The sequence below is a fragment of the Myotis lucifugus genome, unplaced genomic scaffold, assembly GCF_000147115.1.
Source record: "Myotis lucifugus unplaced genomic scaffold, Myoluc2.0 scaffold_162, whole genome shotgun sequence".
NCBI classification, from domain to species: domain Eukaryota; kingdom Metazoa; phylum Chordata; class Mammalia; order Chiroptera; family Vespertilionidae; genus Myotis; species Myotis lucifugus.
Window position 1 is genome coordinate 1,222,819 of NW_005871210.1, and position 20,164 is coordinate 1,242,982.

At 42.3% G+C, this 20,164-nt stretch overlaps 1 protein-coding gene across 1 annotated transcript; it reads left to right on the forward strand.

Moving 5' to 3' along the window:
- The first annotated feature begins 461 nt into the window (after positions 1–461).
- Positions 462–18,665, forward strand: AS3MT (arsenite methyltransferase). Its single transcript, XM_023759806.1, is given in 7 exon segments — positions 462–539; positions 1,015–1,151; positions 2,076–2,214; positions 2,931–2,993; positions 4,891–4,970; positions 8,802–8,931; positions 18,418–18,665. Coding segments are annotated over 6 exon segments (627 nt in total). The 3' UTR covers positions 18,418–18,665.
- The last annotated feature ends 1,499 nt before the right edge of the window (positions 18,666–20,164 follow it).

A 20,164-nucleotide genomic window follows, 5' to 3' on the forward strand; every position in this document is an offset into this window, starting at 1 on the left:
CTTGGCTCAAATAAACTCTTATAAAACTTTTCTATAGGTTTGGGTATCTTTTCCTTGACAGAGGGGCTTATAGTACAAAAGGGCAAGAAGAAACATTTTTGGGCAAGAGAACTGTTCTAAGAATTCTCTAGTACACTAAAGAAAGGTGAATTTTACTGAATGTAAATTATATCTCAATAAACCGGACTTTAAAAAATAGATTGAGAAAAAGTGACTTCATCCCCCAAATGGACAAAGATCATTATATATGTGGTTGCTCATGTACGTCAGATATGAAGTTTATAAAATGAGAATCACAGCAATAAAGGAATATAGAAATTAATAATAATATTAACCTCTGTGGTTGGAAAGACTAAAGACAGCCAAGATGACATTGGGCCAGCAGGGCCAGAGCGAGACTGCGTTGGAGCATCAGGCTGCAAGCCGTCCAGGGTCCAGGGCTCAAGCCTGCCTCCCCTGCAATGGGGCCTTGGGTGGGCTCAGTCTCTGGAGCTGGCTGCGGGGAACTCGAGTCCCGGAGTCCGGAGACCAAGGAGACAGTGAGTGTGCCGCCCCTTGGCCCCCAGTCCCTTCCCCTGACCCTTCCTCCACCACCCCCACTAACTCTCGGGCCTACCACCTGCCTTTTAACCCACCTTTTTATCGCAGTGCACCCCTTCTACACCCTCTTCTTTCAGCCACCATTTTCCCCATCCAGGCAATGCCCCCATCCTCTCCCTCCCCCAACCTCCAACCACCACCACTCCAGCCAGGTTCTGGAAGGACTTGCAGCTGAGAGCAGTAGGGAATGATCAGAGGTAGAGCCTGGGCTGAGTGGGAGCCCTAGGCCTGGCCCTGGCCCTAGCCCTAGCGCTAACCCTAACCCTAATCCCAGGACTGGGGCAGAGCAGAGTCTGGGCTTAGAGCTTTGCGGGGAGCAAAAGCTGGCTAGGCCTGGATGGGTGGAGTGGGGTGGTGGTGTGCACACACCAGTTTCAGTATTTCTTCTCTCTCCCCAACTCACCCCACCCGTAGCCCTTGGGTCAGACCTACTACAGGCAGGTGCTAAAGAAATCCGCAGACCTCCAGCCCAAGGCCTGTGTCACTGCAGCCAGATGGGTCCCCAAGCACATCTGGACAGCCCTGCAGAATGTACATGAGGAAGTAGCCCTGTGCTGTCCCCATGGAGACGCCAGACAACAGCTTTCTCAAAAAATAATTATGCTGGTCTCTAGAGAAGTAATCCATCTCCTCCAATCCATCCTGCCTGCCGTGTCTATCATAGAACTGACCATTACAGCACTGATCATCTTACTGCTTTTTGAGAATTTCCAGTGACTCCCCCACTCCCCCTTTTACTCACAGGATACATTCACACTTCTTGGAGCTGACATTCAAGACTCTCCAGTATTTTGGCTCTCCCTTCCTAACCAAGCTTGGTTCCCTCTGACACACTATACTACTCTAGCCAGACCTTTCCCTTCCTCCTGCTATCAGAACTGCCAGGATGACTTCTGCCTGCCAGCATGCAGTTATCAATCTGGAATGCCTCCCCTCTCCTTTCTACCTTCCAAATCCTGCCCATGCAGTACTTCACTGATGTCCTACCTACTCTGTGAAGCTTCCTCCAATCCTGAGCACCACCTTCCCCAAATCACTGTAGGACTGACTGCCTGTGCCACTCAGTTTGTCTATAAATCATGGAAAACATTTTATTTGCTCATGGTTTACCACCCCAGTTAAATACATCTAGGGGACGGATCTCAGCCTACATTTTTTCTTCAATAACTAGCACAGTTCTGGGTCTGCATTAGATGCTCAGCTAATGCCTAAATGTATTCATTCAACAAATATTTTAGATGGTTTATTTGTCTTAGTACCTGGCACAGTGCCCAACAATACAATAGTAAAAAAGAGTCTCAGCCTTCATGGTGCTTCCAATTTAGTGGGGGAGATTAAATACCTAAATTGAAATTGAATGAATGATGGAAGGAAAAAAAGAGGGAGGGAGGGAGGATTTATAAGATTTAGTGGCTCCACATCTTCTAGTCTCTAGAGGGGAAAAAATATGTATGTATGTACTTTCTATTTCCCAGGTATTATGGCTGTGTTCTGGTCATCCATCAAAACTGATGGATTTTGGACCTGGCTAGTGAAAGTGGCAGAGATTTGCTATGTGCTTAAATGATTTATGAGAAAGGACATGTTACTGGAATTGACATGAGAGAAGATCAGGCGAGACAATGATTTGGAGGAAAAAATTATCATCAAAAGCATTCTTTTGAGATAAAGTTGTTTTCTATGTGACTCTTCAAGGTTTTAATAAGGCAGCTAAATGGCAATGCTTATTTGTGCCACTCATGCTTTCTGTTCTGGGAGCTGCGGACTTTGGCTATTAGGGGCTCTTCTGGAAGAACAGAGTTTTTTTGTGTGTTTTTAAAAAAATATATTTTTATTGATTTCAGAGAAGAAGGGAGAGAGAAACATCAATGATGAGAGAGAGAATCATTGGTCAGCTGCCCCCTGCACACCCCACACTGGGGATTGAGCTGCAACCCAGGCATGTGCTTTGACCGGGTATTGAACCATGATCACCTAGTTCATGGGTCGATGCTTTACCACTGAGCCACACTGGCTGGGTGAGAGTCAGAGGTTTGATCTAGTATATGAATATCATGATGACCCAGTGGAGTCTGGTCTTTTCTTCTGCCATCCGTCCTGCAAGATTTTGTTAATGAATGAAGAGCTTATTCAAGCAAAAACCAGGTATTGAGCTCCATTGAGTTGTCCCAGGCTGGAGCATATCCTATGTGCCCAGAGAAGCCTTGTATCCTTATCCAAAATAGTCAGGGGGAAGTATATTCCATTAGTAAAAGGAAATTTTGAGGGGGGAGGGAAACCAGTGTATTTAAAAAATGCTAATTATCAAACCTATATTTTTCTTTTCTTAGGTAGAAGTGGCGAAAAAGTATATTGAATATCACTTGGAAAAATATGGCTTCCAGGCACCCAAGGTGACTTTTGTTCATGGCTGCATAGAGAAGTGGGGAGAGGCTGGGACCAGAAATGAGAGTTATGTAGGTCTCTCCTTACTGTTATGAATGTAGCCCATTTTCTATCGAACACACAAATGTCACCATTTGTGACAGTTTTTGCTGAACTGACTCTCAGGGTGATAAACTTGGCCTGACTTAATGTAGAGGAGGAGCTGGTCTGGCCCAGAACACACTAGCCCAAGAGAGAACTTACTTTCACTTAACCATCAACCAATGAGCCCAAGAGACCAGCAAGACCACTGAGTCTGCCCAGACAATGCACACTGACCTGTTATCTTTAATATTATTTTCATAGCAAATTACAGAATTCTGTGCTTCTCTTTTTTCTGTCAAGTCATGCCCAAGTGACAATCTTAGTAAACTGCCTGAAGGAACTTCCTGTTTACAGGTGGGATAAGAAATGGAGACATCTGGCCCCAGGTTATTTTTTGCCTGGTAAACATCAGGGCAGAAACAAATAAGAAACATGCCTGAAATTTTTTTCCTGCACTCACTGTTTGCTGAAAGTTTACTGATATTTTAAACACTCTGTTCACCTCTCTTATCTTGGGAATATAGTTGAGCTTGGGGAAGAGAGGAGGAAAGATTATTGTAGGATCCAGACCTCCATACTGTTGATATTAGCTAAATAAAATCTCAAAATGACTGCTAACTCATGTGCCTGAGATTTAAGCACAATATTGAGAAAAACATGTTGTTATAAAAGTACATGCTAGCGTTACAAAAAGTTGTATACTTTTTAAAGGAAACGAGTTTATGAATACTATTGACTTCTTCTGATAGTTATACAACCTTGAGCTGCATTTGTTTCAATTTGGCTCAAAATCTAGGTGACCTGAGTATCCTTATTCAGGAGAGGGACACTCTTGCCCTCCCTGTCAGGTAGGGGACTGAAAAAGAAATCTTGGCACTTCGCTAAAAAAATATTTATACTTTTCCTCCCACCTTCTAAGTCAGTGGTTCTCAACCTTCTGGCCCTTTAAATACAGTTCCTCATGTTGTGACCCAACCATAAAATTAGTTTCGTTGCTACTTCATAACTGTAATGTTGCTACTGTTATGAATCGTAATGTAAATATCTGATATGCAGGATGGTCTTAGGCGACCCTTGTGAAAGGGTCGTTCGACCGCCAAAGGAGTCGCGACCCACAGGTTGAGAACCACTGTTCTAAGTTCTTCCAGGCTGGGCTAATCATCAAATTAACAGAGACAGATTAACAGGAGAACGTCAGGTTTTTAATACCTGCGAATGGAGGATTCACATAAGCATGTGAAGGGAACCAGTTTAGCCAATCAGAAGCTGCTTTTGGGATATTGATTTTTAAGGTGTTTAATAAGAAACAAGACTCAGAAAGAACCTTTGACCTCCCTGCTTTCCTGCCGAAGAAAAGGTTCAGACAGAGAAACCTGTTTCAGGAGGGAAAACTTAGAATGCCACTTTAGCCTAATTTGAATTAAGTGTCGTAAACAAGGCTTCAGGCAGGTGCCTGTTAGCTAGATACCCCCTGTGTTCCATTGTTTCTGAGTTGTCTAGCAAGAATTTTCCTGTCCTGTCTGCTCCTGGTAGGTTTCTCTGTCTGAATCTCTTGGGCAGGAAAGGGGGGAGGTCAAAGTGTCCTTCTGAGTCTTGTTTCTTAATAAACAGCTTAAAATCAATATCCCAAAAAGACAGCTTCAGGATGGCAAAACTTTGATCCTTTCGTTCACACAGGGTCGGTTCAAGCACTTCCATCCCCCCCCCCCCCCACCGCCCCCTGCATTTGTTTTTAAAATGGATTTTATCCCTTCATTCCTTTCTTTGCTATCTGGGATTAATGTAATCTTAACCTTGTTTGGACGAATTCTGCTGTTTCAGCATGATGGGAAGCTATATTTCAGTGACATCTCTGATAGCCTTGAATTGCCAGGAGAAAGCAGGACACACAGTTTTCTGGGGTAGGTGTCTTTTTGTTTTGTTATGTTTTGTTTTAAGGCAGATACGTGTTCATATACAGAGCTCCATTCTGCTCACCACCAGGGTGAGGCTTTAAGATGTGGGAACATGAGGATTAGGTCAGGAGGTTTAGGTTCCATTTCTCTTCTGCCTCTCAAAAGTGGCATGACCTTGGAAAATTAATTTCCTTGAGTCGTCTTCTAAACTGTAAAATGTAGATAATTTACAATCTGCTGATAGGGCTTTTATGAAAATTAAACGGGATAAATAATGTGGAAAACACTTTGAAAACTATAGTGTGGAAATGAGGGCAATTGTCCCAGCACTGATGCCCCTTAATCCCCTTATGTTCTCATCATTGTGGGTTATTCCTTTACTGTCATATGTGTGTGGTCCGTCTGACTATGAAATCAAAAGTTCTTACTTTAATAATGTTAACATTTTTCTTATTATAAAATAATAAGTGAATATTGTTAAAATGTTGGAAAAATACAAAAAGTAAAAGACCATATTACTACTAATCATATAGCCAGCAATAACCTCTTTACCATTTTAATATATATCCTTTTACGTGTTTTTTTTTCTCTGTGTATATAATAAGATTGGGAGCATGCTATGTATAGAACTTAGTATTCTAATTTTATTTAGCATATTTCCTAAACCTAAACATTTTTTAAAGTTTTATTTATTAAACTGGGGTTGCGGGCTTGATCCCCAGTGTGGAGCGTGCAGGAGGCAGCTGATCAATGATTTTCTCTCATCATTGCTGTTTCTGTCTCTCCCTCTTCCTTCCTATCTAAAATCAATAAAAAAAAATTTAAAAAAATAGTAAAGCTTATTTAGAGATCGCTCTAAGAAATGGTAAATTTGTAGTTGAGAAAGTTTAATCAAACATAAGAGACAAGAATCCCAGAGCCAAAAACCCCAAAAGTTCTTGTTTGGCCACGATTACCAGCGTGAATCCAGCCCACGTAAGCATAGGAGACACCTGTAGAGCCGAGGAGTGATTTCTTTCTTTGCTTTATTAAACTCTTGAGCTCTCTGCTATGGTTACTCTTCCCTTTTTCTAAGACAATGATATTTTTGAAGATAGAGAAATTTGACTTCTGACTAGTCCATCGGGTATTTCACAAATGTGTCTTTGCTATTTTGAAATTCTTGGGAGTTCATTGATTATAAAACCTTGCTGATTGGAATCAGTGTTTATTTTGAAATGTTTTCAACATTCTAACTCTCCTGTAGCCTGGTTTCCTGAATACCGGCATACACAAGCTGTCAGGAGATTACAGTTACAAGCAAAGGGAGTCTTTCCTCCAGCCACAACATTCCTGGGAACTCTGGCTTCTACAGAAAAACATTTCCTTCCAGCATAGCTGTTTTTGCTGTCCCTCCTGGTGTGCATGCGGGCTACGTAAAGGAGGGCCCTTGACCTCAGATACGGCTTGTAACATTCTTCCTATTTGGACTGGTTTTTATCCCAGCAATCTCCTTCCTATTCTGCCTTCTTTCTTTCAGCCTGCACATGTGCCAATGTCTTTAGAGCAGTTTCAAGTTTTTGAAATGGGAATAGTTGACACTGAAGGAAGATTTAAAGAATGAAGCAGCTGGTGTATCCTAGAAAAATAACCTTGTGCTCTTGGGGGAAGACACTCATATCTTTTTTATGGCAAACATTTATGATAAACCCTCCAGCACAGTGCGGGCAGGTGGCGCAAGGGACTTGGCTCATGCTTACAGCTTCCCATTAGTTGCTGCAGCAGAGAGGAATGCAAGCTGCTGCCTCTTTTTAAGAGTCCTTTTCCCCCCCTTTTTTCTCCTTTCTTCTCTCTCCTCCTTAATCCTGACAAAGTGTATTTTGCTATTAAAAGAACTATATTATTAAAACACTGCAGAATCTGAAATGACACCAATAGGACTAATGTTATGTATGGTCTTGTTTCAATTAATAGTAGTGGTAGTTATATATGAACATAAACAACAGTAGTAATAATACAGAGGACCTAGTCTTTAAGAAAATGTTTTTATTGACTTTAGAGAGAGAGAAGAAAGGAGAGAGAGAGAGAGAGAGAAATATTGATGAGAAACATAGATCAGCTTCCACCTGCATCCCCCTACTGGGGATTGAGCCGGCAACCTGGGCATGTGCCCTGCCCAGGAATCCAGCCTGTGACCTCTTGGTGCATGGGACAACGCTCAGTCCACTGAGTCACACAGGTCGGGCCAGAGGACCTCATCTTTATTGAATAGTTAATATGTTCAAGGCACCATGTCACTTAGTCCTCACAATAACCGTTATTATCCTCATTTTACAGGTGAAGAAACTCAGGCTCAGAGAGATGAATTTGTAACCCAGGGTCACACAGCTAGAAAGTGGTGAATTTGAACCCATGTCTGACTCTAGAGCTGACATTCTTCGCCATAATCTGCTGTATTAACTCTCCATATTTATACTTTCATAGAGTCACAGGATATTGGTGCTCAAAAGAACCACTTACTAAGATGCCCCACCTTTTATTCCCTTCGAGTCTTGAGACCTTAGTTAGGGCTGGGAGCATGTATTTGGAAGTGATAGGAATATCACTATCTCTGTTGGTAGAAAGGACATGGAATGTGAAGAAGAGGATGGGTGAGAAAGAGGAGCGGCTAACTCTTCCTACCAGGAAGTCCACTGCCCTGAGAGGAGGGAAGACAGTGGTGTGAGGCCTGGCAGCAGCAACCAGCATAGCCAGCCCTCTTCCTGGCTTGGAGACCCCTGCTGGGTGCTAGTCCGGCGGTAAGGGAGCCCAGATCCAGGTAGACCTCTTCACTTTAGAGAGCTGGAAACCGGGCCATAGAGGCAAGGCCACCAGTAGTTACTGCAGTAAAGGGAGTGGGTCAAAAGACTGCCCTTCATGAATGTAAGGTCTGTGCCTGTCGTGTCCACCCTTCTGTTTGCAGTGACCAACAATAAATAGTAAGAGTGTAAATACATGTTTAATGAATTCATTTTCTTTCTTTTTTAAATATATATTTTTTTACTGATTTCAGAGAGGAAGGGAGAGGGAGAGAGAGATAGAAACATCAATGATGAGAGAGAATCATCGATTGGCTGCCTCCGGCATTCCCCTCACTGGGGATGGAGCCCGCAACCTGGGCATGTGCCCTTGACCGGATTTGAACCAGGGACCCTTCAGTCGACAGGCTGACGCTCTATCTACTGGGCCAAACCGGCCAGGGCTAATGAATTCATTTTCATTACTTAAGGTGGCTTGTACATGCTCTTGAGTTTCGACCTCTGTGCCAGGTTTTTCACTGGCCCCACTGGCACTGGTGTTGGAGGTGAAAGGAGGAAAAATAAAGATTGCCATTTTGTCTTTTGAAAACTCCACTGACTCTGCCCTGAGATCTTGCTGGCCCTTGGCAGTCTCAGCACCTGCACACCATCAATTGCTAATGGCCCCGGTATGTAGGACTTGCCTTCTATCTTGCACATGGTTCTGGTTCTGGAGATTAGAGAAGAAACTTCAGCATTGCAGTATCTCAGGTCCTAAAGGCTAAAAGGCACATACAAATGGGAATCCCACAAAACAAAGCAAAATAAACTCTCCTGGCCCAACAGGGACTGCCTTTAAGAAGCTTTGGATGAAGTTCACCTTGGAAGTGGTAAGAACTTGGTTCAAAATCTTCAGAAAAGGACGGCCACCTTTATAGCTGAATGACTGATACTATTTCCAGGACCCCAAGCAATTGTAAAAGTTTATCTCCCTTTTAGGTAAATCAAACGGAAATATTAGCGTCTGGGTCCATCAAAACACCTTTAACTTGTCCTTCCATTTTGGGTTGCCTTTTTACAGGATCACATCACAGAGCCATTCGAGCTTGCAGAAAAGTCTGACAATGCAAAGCCCGATTGTTCCCCTGATGAGGCTGCTGAGGCACAAAGAAAAGCTCCTGCGAAGACGTTGGCTGGACGCTGAGGAATGAGTTACGTATGTCTTTTAACCTGCTCTTCCCATAGCACAGACCATAGGAAGAATAAATGGCAAAAAGTCACCAAATTCTAGATTTGATAAAAACAAATGAAATCTTTTTAGAAGGTGTTAACGAAGGGTTCACAGCAAATCACCTAAACACTAGTTAAGCAGTTTTTCTCCATCTTAAGTAATTCAAAGTTCTGGTGCCACTTAGTGGTCAGAAGTGGAACTGAGCAGTGTTAAGGTTTGGCCAACGGGCAAGCCAGGCTCCAGAAATAACAATTGTCAGAGAGTCTCAGGAAAAACATACTCCTTCTGACCTGCAGAGCACCTTTTGGACTTTTCAGCTTATTTGCTCATTAAACAAAGCTCCTACTGAAATTGGGCTAATCGTGCCAAAAGATTGCCAAATCAGGTTTGGTAGCAGTGCTCTTGGGTTAAATGGTCTTTTAAAGCAAACACTTTTAAAAAATTGGCAGTTGAATGAAGAAAACAAATGAACGATACATTTCTTTGATCTCAGTTCACCCTAAAGTGTGACAACATACTGACTATAGTAAATTCTAACTAGATTAGGAAAAGAGTTTGATAATTTTTAAAAGAAGAGCTAGGTGATTGGTGGGTTTTCTTTTCCTTTACAAAGTACCTTAGGAAAGTACTAGATTTAGTTCTAGTTTCCATAGTTAAAGGAGATTGAGGAATATTTCAAGGCTGATTACACTATTAGAAAATAGGAAAGCTTCAAGAATGCTTAAATAAATTGAAGGCTAGTTGTATTTGAAGACTTTGTCGGAGGACACAGAAAGATGACAAGCCAGGGATCGTTTAAGCCATGATCCCTGCCACCAGGAGCTCATAGTTCATTTTTAATGACAACTTCAAGCGGAGAAGAGTTTTAATAAGAACATTTCAACCTGTTGCTCTGAGCTCAGTGCACAGACCCCAGGGGGAGCCGGCATGTCTCAAGAGCTTTTTATTAGGGACATGAGAACTTTCAGACTTTGTAAAATTTTGGGATGGATTCTACAGGGACAGCTGTTAAAAATGGAGAAATTCTCAAATTACTAAGTGTGTTCGGCCTTAGACCCTGACTTACTACTACTGACCAAGGGAAGTACTGGATGATATCTTTTAAGGCCTATTTGTCTCTGTGACCTTGATTCTAAGCAGTTCTTTCTTGGTTTTATAGTTCAATATTTCCCCAGGCACAATGTGTGTTAGTTAGGATGGTACAGCTGAGATTAAGCATCCTTCACTATCCATGAGCACAAGGTGGTCCTGCTAGAGGGGAAATGAAAAGAAAGAGTGCCCTGGTTATTTGGCTTATTAGACTCTTCTGAATTTAGGGGAAGGAGGGATTAGCCATTTACTTGTCATTCTGAACTCTCAGTTACCCCCAAAAGACATCGAGTGATAAGATTGGGCTGGAAAATAGAGATTCACGTTGTCCTTTTCCTAAGAATAACATGTTTTATACATTATGTTCCAACAAAATATACATCTTAAGAATTGTATTTGACTTATAATCTAGAAAAGACATGTATTAGACAATATAAAATTAAAATATGCGTTTTGCTCAGAAAACTGGCATAAATAATTAAATATTTAAAATAGGTGAAAGAGACAACTAGGAATGTGCAATCCTTATAAAAGAGCATACCTCTCCTTCAAGAATGAGAGGCAGCCGGGCCGGCGTGACTCAGTGGTTGAGCGTCGACCTATGAACCAGGTCACAGTTTGATTCCCGGTCAGGGCACTTGCCTGGGTTGCAGGCTCAATCCCCAGTGTGGGGCGTGCAGGAGGCAGCCAATTGCTGATTCTCTCTCATCATTGATGTTTCTATCTCTCTCTCCCTCCCTCTCTTAAATCAGTAAAAAAATATATTTTTTAAAAAGAAAAGAATGAGAGGCAGTATGGAGTGCTGATTAAGAGCAAAAATTTGAAGCCTTTAAAGTTCCTTTTCCCTTTCAACTCTGCCACTTTGCATTTTGGCCTTGAGAAAATTATTTCACATCCCTATGCCTTTATTTTCTCATTTGTATGAAGTTCTTTGAAAGAGTGCATGGCACATGGTTTATGTTACTGCTCATTTAGCTCTAGATGGTTGCTGTCAGCGTGTGATTGATGCCTCTTGCTGCCCGATCATGGTTTAGGAAGCTGCGTGTAGCTCTTTCGACAACAGGCAACTTTCCCCCCAACATTTTATTTGGACAGTTTTCAAATATACAGAAGAGCTTAAAGAACTGTAATGAGCCCACTTGGAGTGGCTCAGTTGGTTGGAGTGTCGTCCTGTGCATTGAAAGGTTGCTGGTTCGATTTTGGTGGTCAGGGCACATACCTAGGTTTCGGGTTCGATCCCTGGTCGGAGCACGTACTGAAGCCAATTGATTTTTTTTTTCCTCTCTCTCTCTCCTTCCTCTATCTAAGCATGTCCTCTGGTGAGAATTAAAAAACCAAAAGGAATTTACCCACCACCTAGATTACACACTTCTTAACCTTTTGCAATCTGTTTATACATTTTAACATATTTACTAACATTAGAGATACAGAAACAGGGGTCAATTCTTTCCTAGGCATAAGCCCTTTCCAAAGATATTGGATTTAAAGGGTTTAAGGAGCAAATTTTCTCTTAATTGATTATTGTATCAAAATAGTATTTTCAGTGCTTCATTATCACAGAGGGAGGGTTTATTTAAAAGTCATGGAAACCTGCAGAGACTTTTCAGCTTATCTACATGAATAGGCCCAGCAGTGGCCTGGACAGGACCCCCATTCCCACCTCCAGCCCCTCCAGCCATGCATAGCTGAAAAGGGCATGGCTCTTTGCCAAGTCAGTAGCAGAACCTGCTCCTCTGGTTGATTCTTGGCCTTTCCTTGAATGGCTCCAAGGAAGCAGCCAAAATAGTCAGTAATTCTGCTTTATTAGGCTGGGGGGTTGACTAAACTCATCTGACAAAGATTGTGAACTTATCCGTCCATTATTTCATTTTCTCACTGAATATTAATTAAATACCTCCTTGAATGTCTCAGGCACTGTCCTAGGCAAGGATCACTAACAATGGAATATTATGAACCCTGTGGGGCAATGGGACAAAAATAGTTAAGCATATTTTCTAAACTTTGTTGGCATCTGTCCTAACTTCTGTGATTTGCCAAGTTTCTTCAACCACACACCACAATTTGGGTGAAAACAAGGCTTCTTTTGTAGACCCTGCCCAAGAGTCAGTAGAGGGAAAACACACTAGATTATAAAAATCGAGTCTTTTGCAAATAGGAAGCTGCAATTAAAAAATCCTGACAGTCACCTATGACTTGAGCTTTACTGCGTCATTCCAGTCTCTTTTCAACTGCTGACCCTGCGATTCCTGTAAGCACGCCTCCCACTGAGGTTAATGGGAGTGTTATGTGAACGTAAGTTTTGTACTTAATCTTCTCCCCGCTGAGTGAGCCTTGCTTGTCTTGGACTGACTACCATCCCGATCCCCTTCCCCAACGTGAACACGCCTCTCCTTTCATGTAGCAGAGCCACTGGGCAGTGGTAGGCTCCAGGTGAGAGGAAAATACATTTGGAACAAAAAGTGTTCTGCCCTGATGCTTCTCCATTGCCTCATCTACATTGTCCAGAAGCCAGAGAGAATCAAATCAACAACGGCTGGGTGCACGGTAAGCCAGACTGGTGTCTACTAACTTTGAAAACTAGGCCTAAAGCCACTAACCTTCTTGTCATTCTTGGAATGAAAAAGGAGGCAGGAGACAGAAAGCAGGGCTTCTTCCTAGACCGGGCTCTGCTGCTGAGCCGGTCACTCGCCCATAACAAACTCATTCCCCTACTTGAGGGTTCACGTTCCCTCTTGTAAAATGCGGGTGTCCCCTTCCAGGCTCAGAAACAGATTTATGTGGTCTAGGTTCTGGAGAGGTCATAGAGTTTTAAAAATTGTTTGGTCTAGTTGCCCACATGTATAAATCAGAAGGCTTCTCATAAAATATGAATTGCTGGCTTCTCTTGAAAAACTGGAAATGCTGGCATCACTGACCCTGCATTTCTGCCACAACTGTCATGGCCAGAGTGAGTAATGGCTTCCCCTTCAAGCAGGACATGTCCCTTTAGACAATTTGTCACCATCCCCACCCAGTCGACTTTTCTGACCTTTTGAGTTTGTGGCCCTGTTTTAGGATCAGAATTAGCAGTGTTTAATCAAATTTACAAATAATTTTTTTATAGTTCAAATGATGGCAGGTCAATGGCTTACTCTATGATTCTGACATATATTTAATTCATTACAAGCAGAAGCCAAGAAGGGCACGTGGAGCTTTGCAGGGAATGCTCACAGGAGGGAACCAAAGATGCTGGGCTGCTTATGGTAATTTGACATTAACTCAGAGCCTAATTGTGTCAGGTGAGGTGGCCTGGACAGTTTATCTCCTGTCCCCAGAGTTAACAAGCTTCCATCACATAAGTTTCTTTGTGAATATTAAATGAGTATCCTCTGGAAAGCAAATCCTCAAAAGGTCAAGTTGCTAAAGAGGAAAGGTTTGCACAGCAAGGGCAGGAGGACTTGTGTGGCTTCTCCGCTCAGTAGTAAATCTTTTACTAACTGTCCTTATTGTCTTTTTCTTATTACCTTATTATTCCTTTCAATTGGATAGAACTAGGCAAATATTGTGAAGGAGGTATTTTTATTTTTGCTTTTAAATAATAACAGAAGTCCGTGAAGTGGATGCAATCCTTTAAAAATGGTAATTTCTCATGGTGATGAGGAAGATTCATTGTGATATGAACCAAACCAAATGTCCCAAGTTGTTTCTTTCCTGAAAATAATTTCCTCACATCTCCCTCACAATGCTGTGTTTTTCTGACTTTCCAGAAGAGAAAACCAAGGCTGAGGCTATTTAAGTGACTTGCATGATGGGAGGACAGTGAGTGTTAGAATCAAGACTAGAACTAGGTCTTCTGACTCCTTGCTATTGTATTATAGGGTTTATCCTTGCTCTTCTTTTTGTTGTTGTTAATCCTCACCTGAGGGTATTTTTCCATTGATTTTTAGGGAATGTGGAAAAGAGAGGGAAAGACAGAAACATCAATGTGAGAGAGACACATTGATTGGTTGCCTCTTTCACACACCCCAACCAGGGTCTGGGCTGGGGAGGAGCCTGCAACCAAGGGAATTGAAACTGGGATGCTCTATCCACTGAGCCAAACTGGCTAGGGCTGTCCTTGCTCTTCTTCTTCTTCTTTTTTTTTTTAAACATATTTTATTGATTTTTTACAGAGAGGAAGGGAGAGAGATAGAGAGTTAGAAACATCGATCAGCTGCCTCCTGCACACCTCCTACTGGGAATGTGCCCGCAACCAAGGTATATGCCCTTGACCGGAATCGAACCTGGGACCTTTCAGTCCGCAGGCCGATGCTCTATCCACTGAGCCAAACCAGTTTTGGCTGTCCTTGCTCTTCTTACTGGAATTCCTAAATTTAAAAAAATATAGAAATAAAGAGGGAAATAGTATAACAGTAAGGATAATGGTTATATCTAAGGTGGAGGAGAGGGGTGTGATCTGAAAGTGATAAATAGGGGTTTGCTTGATTATCATTGTAACTTTATCATTGTAAATTATTATAAAGTGAACCTAATCTTTGCCTGGGACTGTCCCAGTTTAAGGCATAAACTAGGTTAATTATTAATAGTACATTTTTTTCACTCTCAAATGGGCTTTGTTTTAGGTGATAAATTATATGGTGAGTTTTTAAAAATTATATACACTAGTGGCCGGGTGCACGGATTCGTGCACTGGTGGGGTCCCTTGGCCTGGCCTGCAGGGATTGGGCTGAAACTGGGTCTCCAACATCCCCTGAGGGGTCCTGGATCCCCGGAATCTGGCTCCTTCCTCCCTGGTTCCAGGTGTGTCACCAGCTGCCAAGTTACCGCAGCTCAGCAGCTCCTGCGTTGAGTGTCTGCCCCCTGGTGGTCATTGTGCATCATAGCTACTGGCCAGTTGGCCAGTCGCCGGTGGCTTAGGCTTTTGTATTTGTATATTAGTATATACATGTTTTTTGCACTTTTTTTATGCATATGTATGTTTATTATATCTCAAAAAATTTTAAAAAGATATCAGGAAGTCTGACCTATGATTAGGAGTCTGAGAAACCTATGTTCGATCTAAGATTCATGATTGCTGTACAGACCAGTGTTAGTAGCTATGACTCAGGTGTGGACTTCCTGGACATAGGGTATGGTGTCCCCTCTTGGTATTCTTTGGCAGGAGAGTTATCTCTGTTCCTTTGTCCTACATGTGTCTTGAGAAGTGGTGTATCCTTTAGTCCTAATTGTGAAGGCCAGTCTAAGATAATATATGAGAAAGTGCTTTGTAAACCATGGCAGGAGTTTCCTAAATCCCTAAATGGCAGGACTCCAGCATCAGTGCATTGGTGTCTGTCAGTGAATCTTCCTATAACAGAGCTCTTCTACTTAGAAGTTTTATAGTTCCTTAGTGCCTACAGAATGAGATCTAAACTCCTGAACTTGGCATTCAAACCACCACCCACCAACACCAACCAACTTTCCAACATTATTCTTGCTATTCTTCTTCAGGGAATATATAGGACCAAGTTCAACCACATGGTGTTCCAAAAATGCTGCTCACTTTCCAACCTCACCCTTCTTTTCATCAGAATGCCTTTTCCCCTTTCTTCTCTCTCAATCCCTTTGTCATGGATTGAATATTTCTGTCCCCCTCTCCACTCATATGTTGAAGTCTAACCCCAGTGTGACTGTAGTTGGGGATAGGGCCTCTGAGAAAGTAATTAAGGTTAAATGAGGTCATAAGGGTGGATTAGGGTTCTTATAAGAAGAGACACCAGGGAGCTTATACTCTCTACACTCACATTCAGAGGAAAGGCCCTGTCTGTGAGCCAGGAAGAGAGCTCTCACCAGGAACAGACCCTGCAGGACCTTGATCTGGGACTTCTGGCCTCCAGAACTGTGAGAAGATAAATTTCTGTTGTGTAAGCCACCTAGCCTATGACATTTTGTTATGGCAGCTCAAGAAGACTAAGATACCCTTCTTCGAATAGCTCTTACATCTGCATATTCGTCAAGGAGCTCAAAAACCATAAAACTTTAAATTCCTCCACTTTATTTGTACTTCTTTTTAAGACATCTGATCTTTTACCCTGTATTATGGAGTTATTTAGTACGTTTCCTAATCTTCTTACAGTACATTTTGTGGGTAACCTCTGATACAATGCCTTAGTACAAAGCTTGACACTTATTAGATATAATGAATTAGTTGATATATAGTACATATCATATAATACATATTAATAAAATGATTGAATGAATAAAGGACAAAAAATAGGGTGAGAAATAAGATACAAACTTTATTTAAAATTTAAAGAGGAAGCAGAGAATTGAGGTGTGTAGTAATAAGTGGGGAGAAATAAGTTAAATCTTCAGGTTAGTGATGTTTAAAAGAAAACAAGCAAATAGGTATCTTAGAGGAACTAAAAATAGATTTTTTTCCACTGAGGTCTGACATACTGTTTATCTATACATGGGGAGTTTGACTTCTTACTGGAGTAGAATTTTTGCTTCAGCTTCAGAGGATGTAGAAAAAAAGACCAGGGAAATGAAGTCAGCTGGTATTGGGAAACTGGCATTTTATGTCTGGAGTCCTAATTATAACTTAAAGCTGTGGTATCAGACCCATGCAAGTCTGAGTCGTATGGGAGGGCTCAGAATTGGCCATTCATATCTGTTCTTTCCCCTGTGGTCCCATTTCTAGTTCCCATCCTCCTGCCAGAGTCTCCCTTATCTTCAACTTCTTCCTCACTCCCCGTATGTGGTTTTTAAAATGTTTTTATTGATTTTTAGAGAGAGAGGAAGGGAGAGAGAGAGAGAAACATTGATGAGAGAGAGACATCAATTGACTGCCTCCTGCATGCCCCCTACTGGGGATTGAGCCTGCAACTCAGGCATGTCCCCTGACCAGGAACTGAACAGGTGACCTCTTGGTACATGGGACAATGCTCAACCAACTGAGCCACGCCAGCCAGGGCCTCATATGTGTTTTTAAATTTAGATTATTGAATGGGTAATATTTACATGGTGGGTGTGAGGGAGCCATCCTGCCAATGGCAGGTTGCCCGTTACCACTTCTGGCTCTGCCACTCTCAACATTAAAGATGACTATGTAAGTGAAATCTTTCCCTAAAATCACATCCTGGGTTGAGTGCTTTAATTATAATGATAAGGATAATCGAGCTCAGGACCTTTCTTACACCTTTGTCCAGGGCTGAGCTGGAGACTGGAACTGGGATGGACCTGCAGTGGAAAGCACATCCTAAAAGATTCTAGAAAATCCCGAAGTTGCAGGGCATTGCATCAGGAAGATAGGTGTCCTAGAGCAGGGCAAGCAGTGCACTTGTAGCAGCAGAACATTTTCTCTGATATCTCAGAAGGTCAAGGGGGCAGTGAGGAAGGAAGTGGGGAACAGTGCACTGGGCAGGGTACAGGAGACCTTTTGGGGGCTGGCCAGTGGGAGGTTCAGGATGAGCAGGCTTCCTGGGGCATGAGGTTCTGCCAGGTGTCCTGGGAGAGTGGGAAGAGGTGGCAGAGCCAGAAGTGGCAACGGGCAACCTGCCATTGGCAGGGTGGCTCGCTCACACCCACCTGAGCCTCCAGACTCCAGATTCTTGAGGAGCTTGGGCCTTTCTCAGGAGAGGGAGCTTTTCTCTTAATTCTGTCAAATCCACGTCGTTGTTGTTTTCCCCCTCTTCCTTCCCCAGTGACTATTTCTAGCAAATATCTAGAAAAGGAGGGAAATAGGAAAGCCCAAAACAAGCCTGAAAAGTCCTCAAGAGAAGGGAAATGGCACTGTGGATTATTTTATGTTTGTCACTGTTGCTTCAGGGGAACAGATTTGAGTCCAGGGAATGTTCGGGTAACTCCAGCATTTGCCCAATTCCCATTTTCCTCAGAGGACCTTGTGCTTTGGTGCGATTACAATGTCACCGTTGAAGCAATAACTTTGACTATTTTTCCACAACTAGGTGATTTTCGGGGGGTGATGCTGCTTTATAAAATCAGAGCTTTATGATGAAAAACAAATGTGGATAGAGCCATTTGGTGTTTTACTTGCAATCTTTAACAGCTAACTAAAAGACTTTTAGGTCTGGATGCCATGCCTTCCCAGACCCCTGACTGTGGACCTGGGAGTTTATCCATGCAGACGAGGAAATTAAACAGCCACTCTTCCCTTTAGTATCCAGTGAAGGATTCTGGCCAGAGAGAGGGAAGAGAGAACTAGAGAGAATGTTGGGGAAGGTGTTTGCTAGGAGGTTCTGGCTTTACCTACATGACTTGCTTAGGGTCAAAGTCAGAACCTACCTACGATTAGATATCCGCAGCAATCATTTTAGCAATCTTGGACCTTCTATAGGTCTTTTGGAGGTGTAATATGCTCAGAATTCAGGTTTTTATTGTGTATTTTTTCTTCCAGATTGAAAAAGTGATCCCTAGAAGAAAATGTTGCCTTTGTCCTCCGTTCATCCAGATGGATAGATTGGAAGCCCCTGGAAGTCACCATAAACCTGCAGCAGCAGCCCCTCACTAAAGAAAGGGTAACTCTTTCAGCTAAAAAGCCTCCAAACTTGAAGGCAGATCCCCTTTGCTAAGGAAAAATTACTTGGCTGTACATGACCAATATGATCCCCCTACCCAGTATAAACATTACTCAGCAATCCCCTATATGGTTTGAATTTGGTTTATTTTATATTGTAAATTATATTGTAAAATGTCCTGAATTTCTAACTTGCTGGGAAATCCAGGACATTTTTTGGCCCTAAATTTGCTATGGAGTCCTGAATTTCTAACTTGCTTCTCAATTGCTGGATGCCAGTTTCCTGACCATCCTAGGGTTCTCTGAAATGCACAGGAAATGTCTGTAGGTTTGGCAAACTCTCCCCCACCCCGTTCTCCACACTCATCCCAAAAGTGTGCATTCAGCATTTGAAAGCTTTTAATCATCTTCCCTCTCAGCTCCCTTAAACACAGTTGTACTCACACTTTTTATGAAGTTAAAAGTTTCATTTTCAATCAGCTGACTTCGAAGGAACATATCTATCCTTAACCTTTGTCAGATATTCCTAAAAAGCTCCACTTTTCCCTTCTAACCTTCAATAATGTTATTTTTATAAATGCATGCCAAGTCTGTGAATCCATTTAAAAATATATTTTTATTGATTTCAGAGAGGAAGGGAGAGGGAGAGAGAGATAGAAACATCAGTGATGAAAGAGAATCATTGATGGGCTGCCTCCTACATGCCCGCCACTGGGGATCGAGCCCGCAATCCAGGCATGTGCCCTGACTGGGAATTGAACTGTAACCTCCTGGTTCATATGTCAACATGCAACCACTGAGCCATGCCTGCCGGGCTGTGAATACATTTTTTAAAAATATGAACGTATTTTTCAATATAGTAGTATGAGAATTAGGGGTAGGGAAGCAGCACCAGAAGCTGAAAGCCTGGAAGCTAGAATTGGGACATTACTTGAAATAATCAGAATAAAAATTATTTTATTTCTTTAAAAAAAAAATATATATTTTTGCCCTGTCCGGTGTGTTCAGTGGTTAGGGCATTGGCTCATGTACCAAAAGGTTGTGCGTTCCATTCCTGGTCAAGGGCATGCACCTGGGTTGCAGGTTTGATCCCTGGCCCCTGTTGGGAGGCAACCAATGGACATATCTCTCTCATATCAACATTTCTCTCTCTTTCCCCTCTCTCCTCCTTTCCACTCTCTCTAAAAATCAATGGAAAAAATACCCTTGGGTGAGGATTAACAAAAAAATAAAATTACGTGTTTTTTAAATTGATTTCAGAGAGAGGAAGGGAGAGGGAGAGATAGAATCATCCATTGGTTGCCTCCTGCACCAACCCCTACTGTGTATGGAATCAGCAACCCGGGCATGTGCCCTGACCAGATATCGAACCCGTGACCTCCTGGTGCATGGGATGATGCTCAACTAACTGAGCCAAACTAGCCAGGCTCTTTCATTTCTTTAACAATCTACATATATTGTTTCGAACATCTACCATTGTCATAGGCCCTGATAATATGACAGTGAACAAAACAGACAAAATCCTTGCCCTCAGGAAGCTCAAGTTCTAGTGAAAGAAGACATAATAAACTAAATTAAGGAAAATAAGACAGAGATGGAGTACAGGGAGTGTTTGTTTACAAGTTTA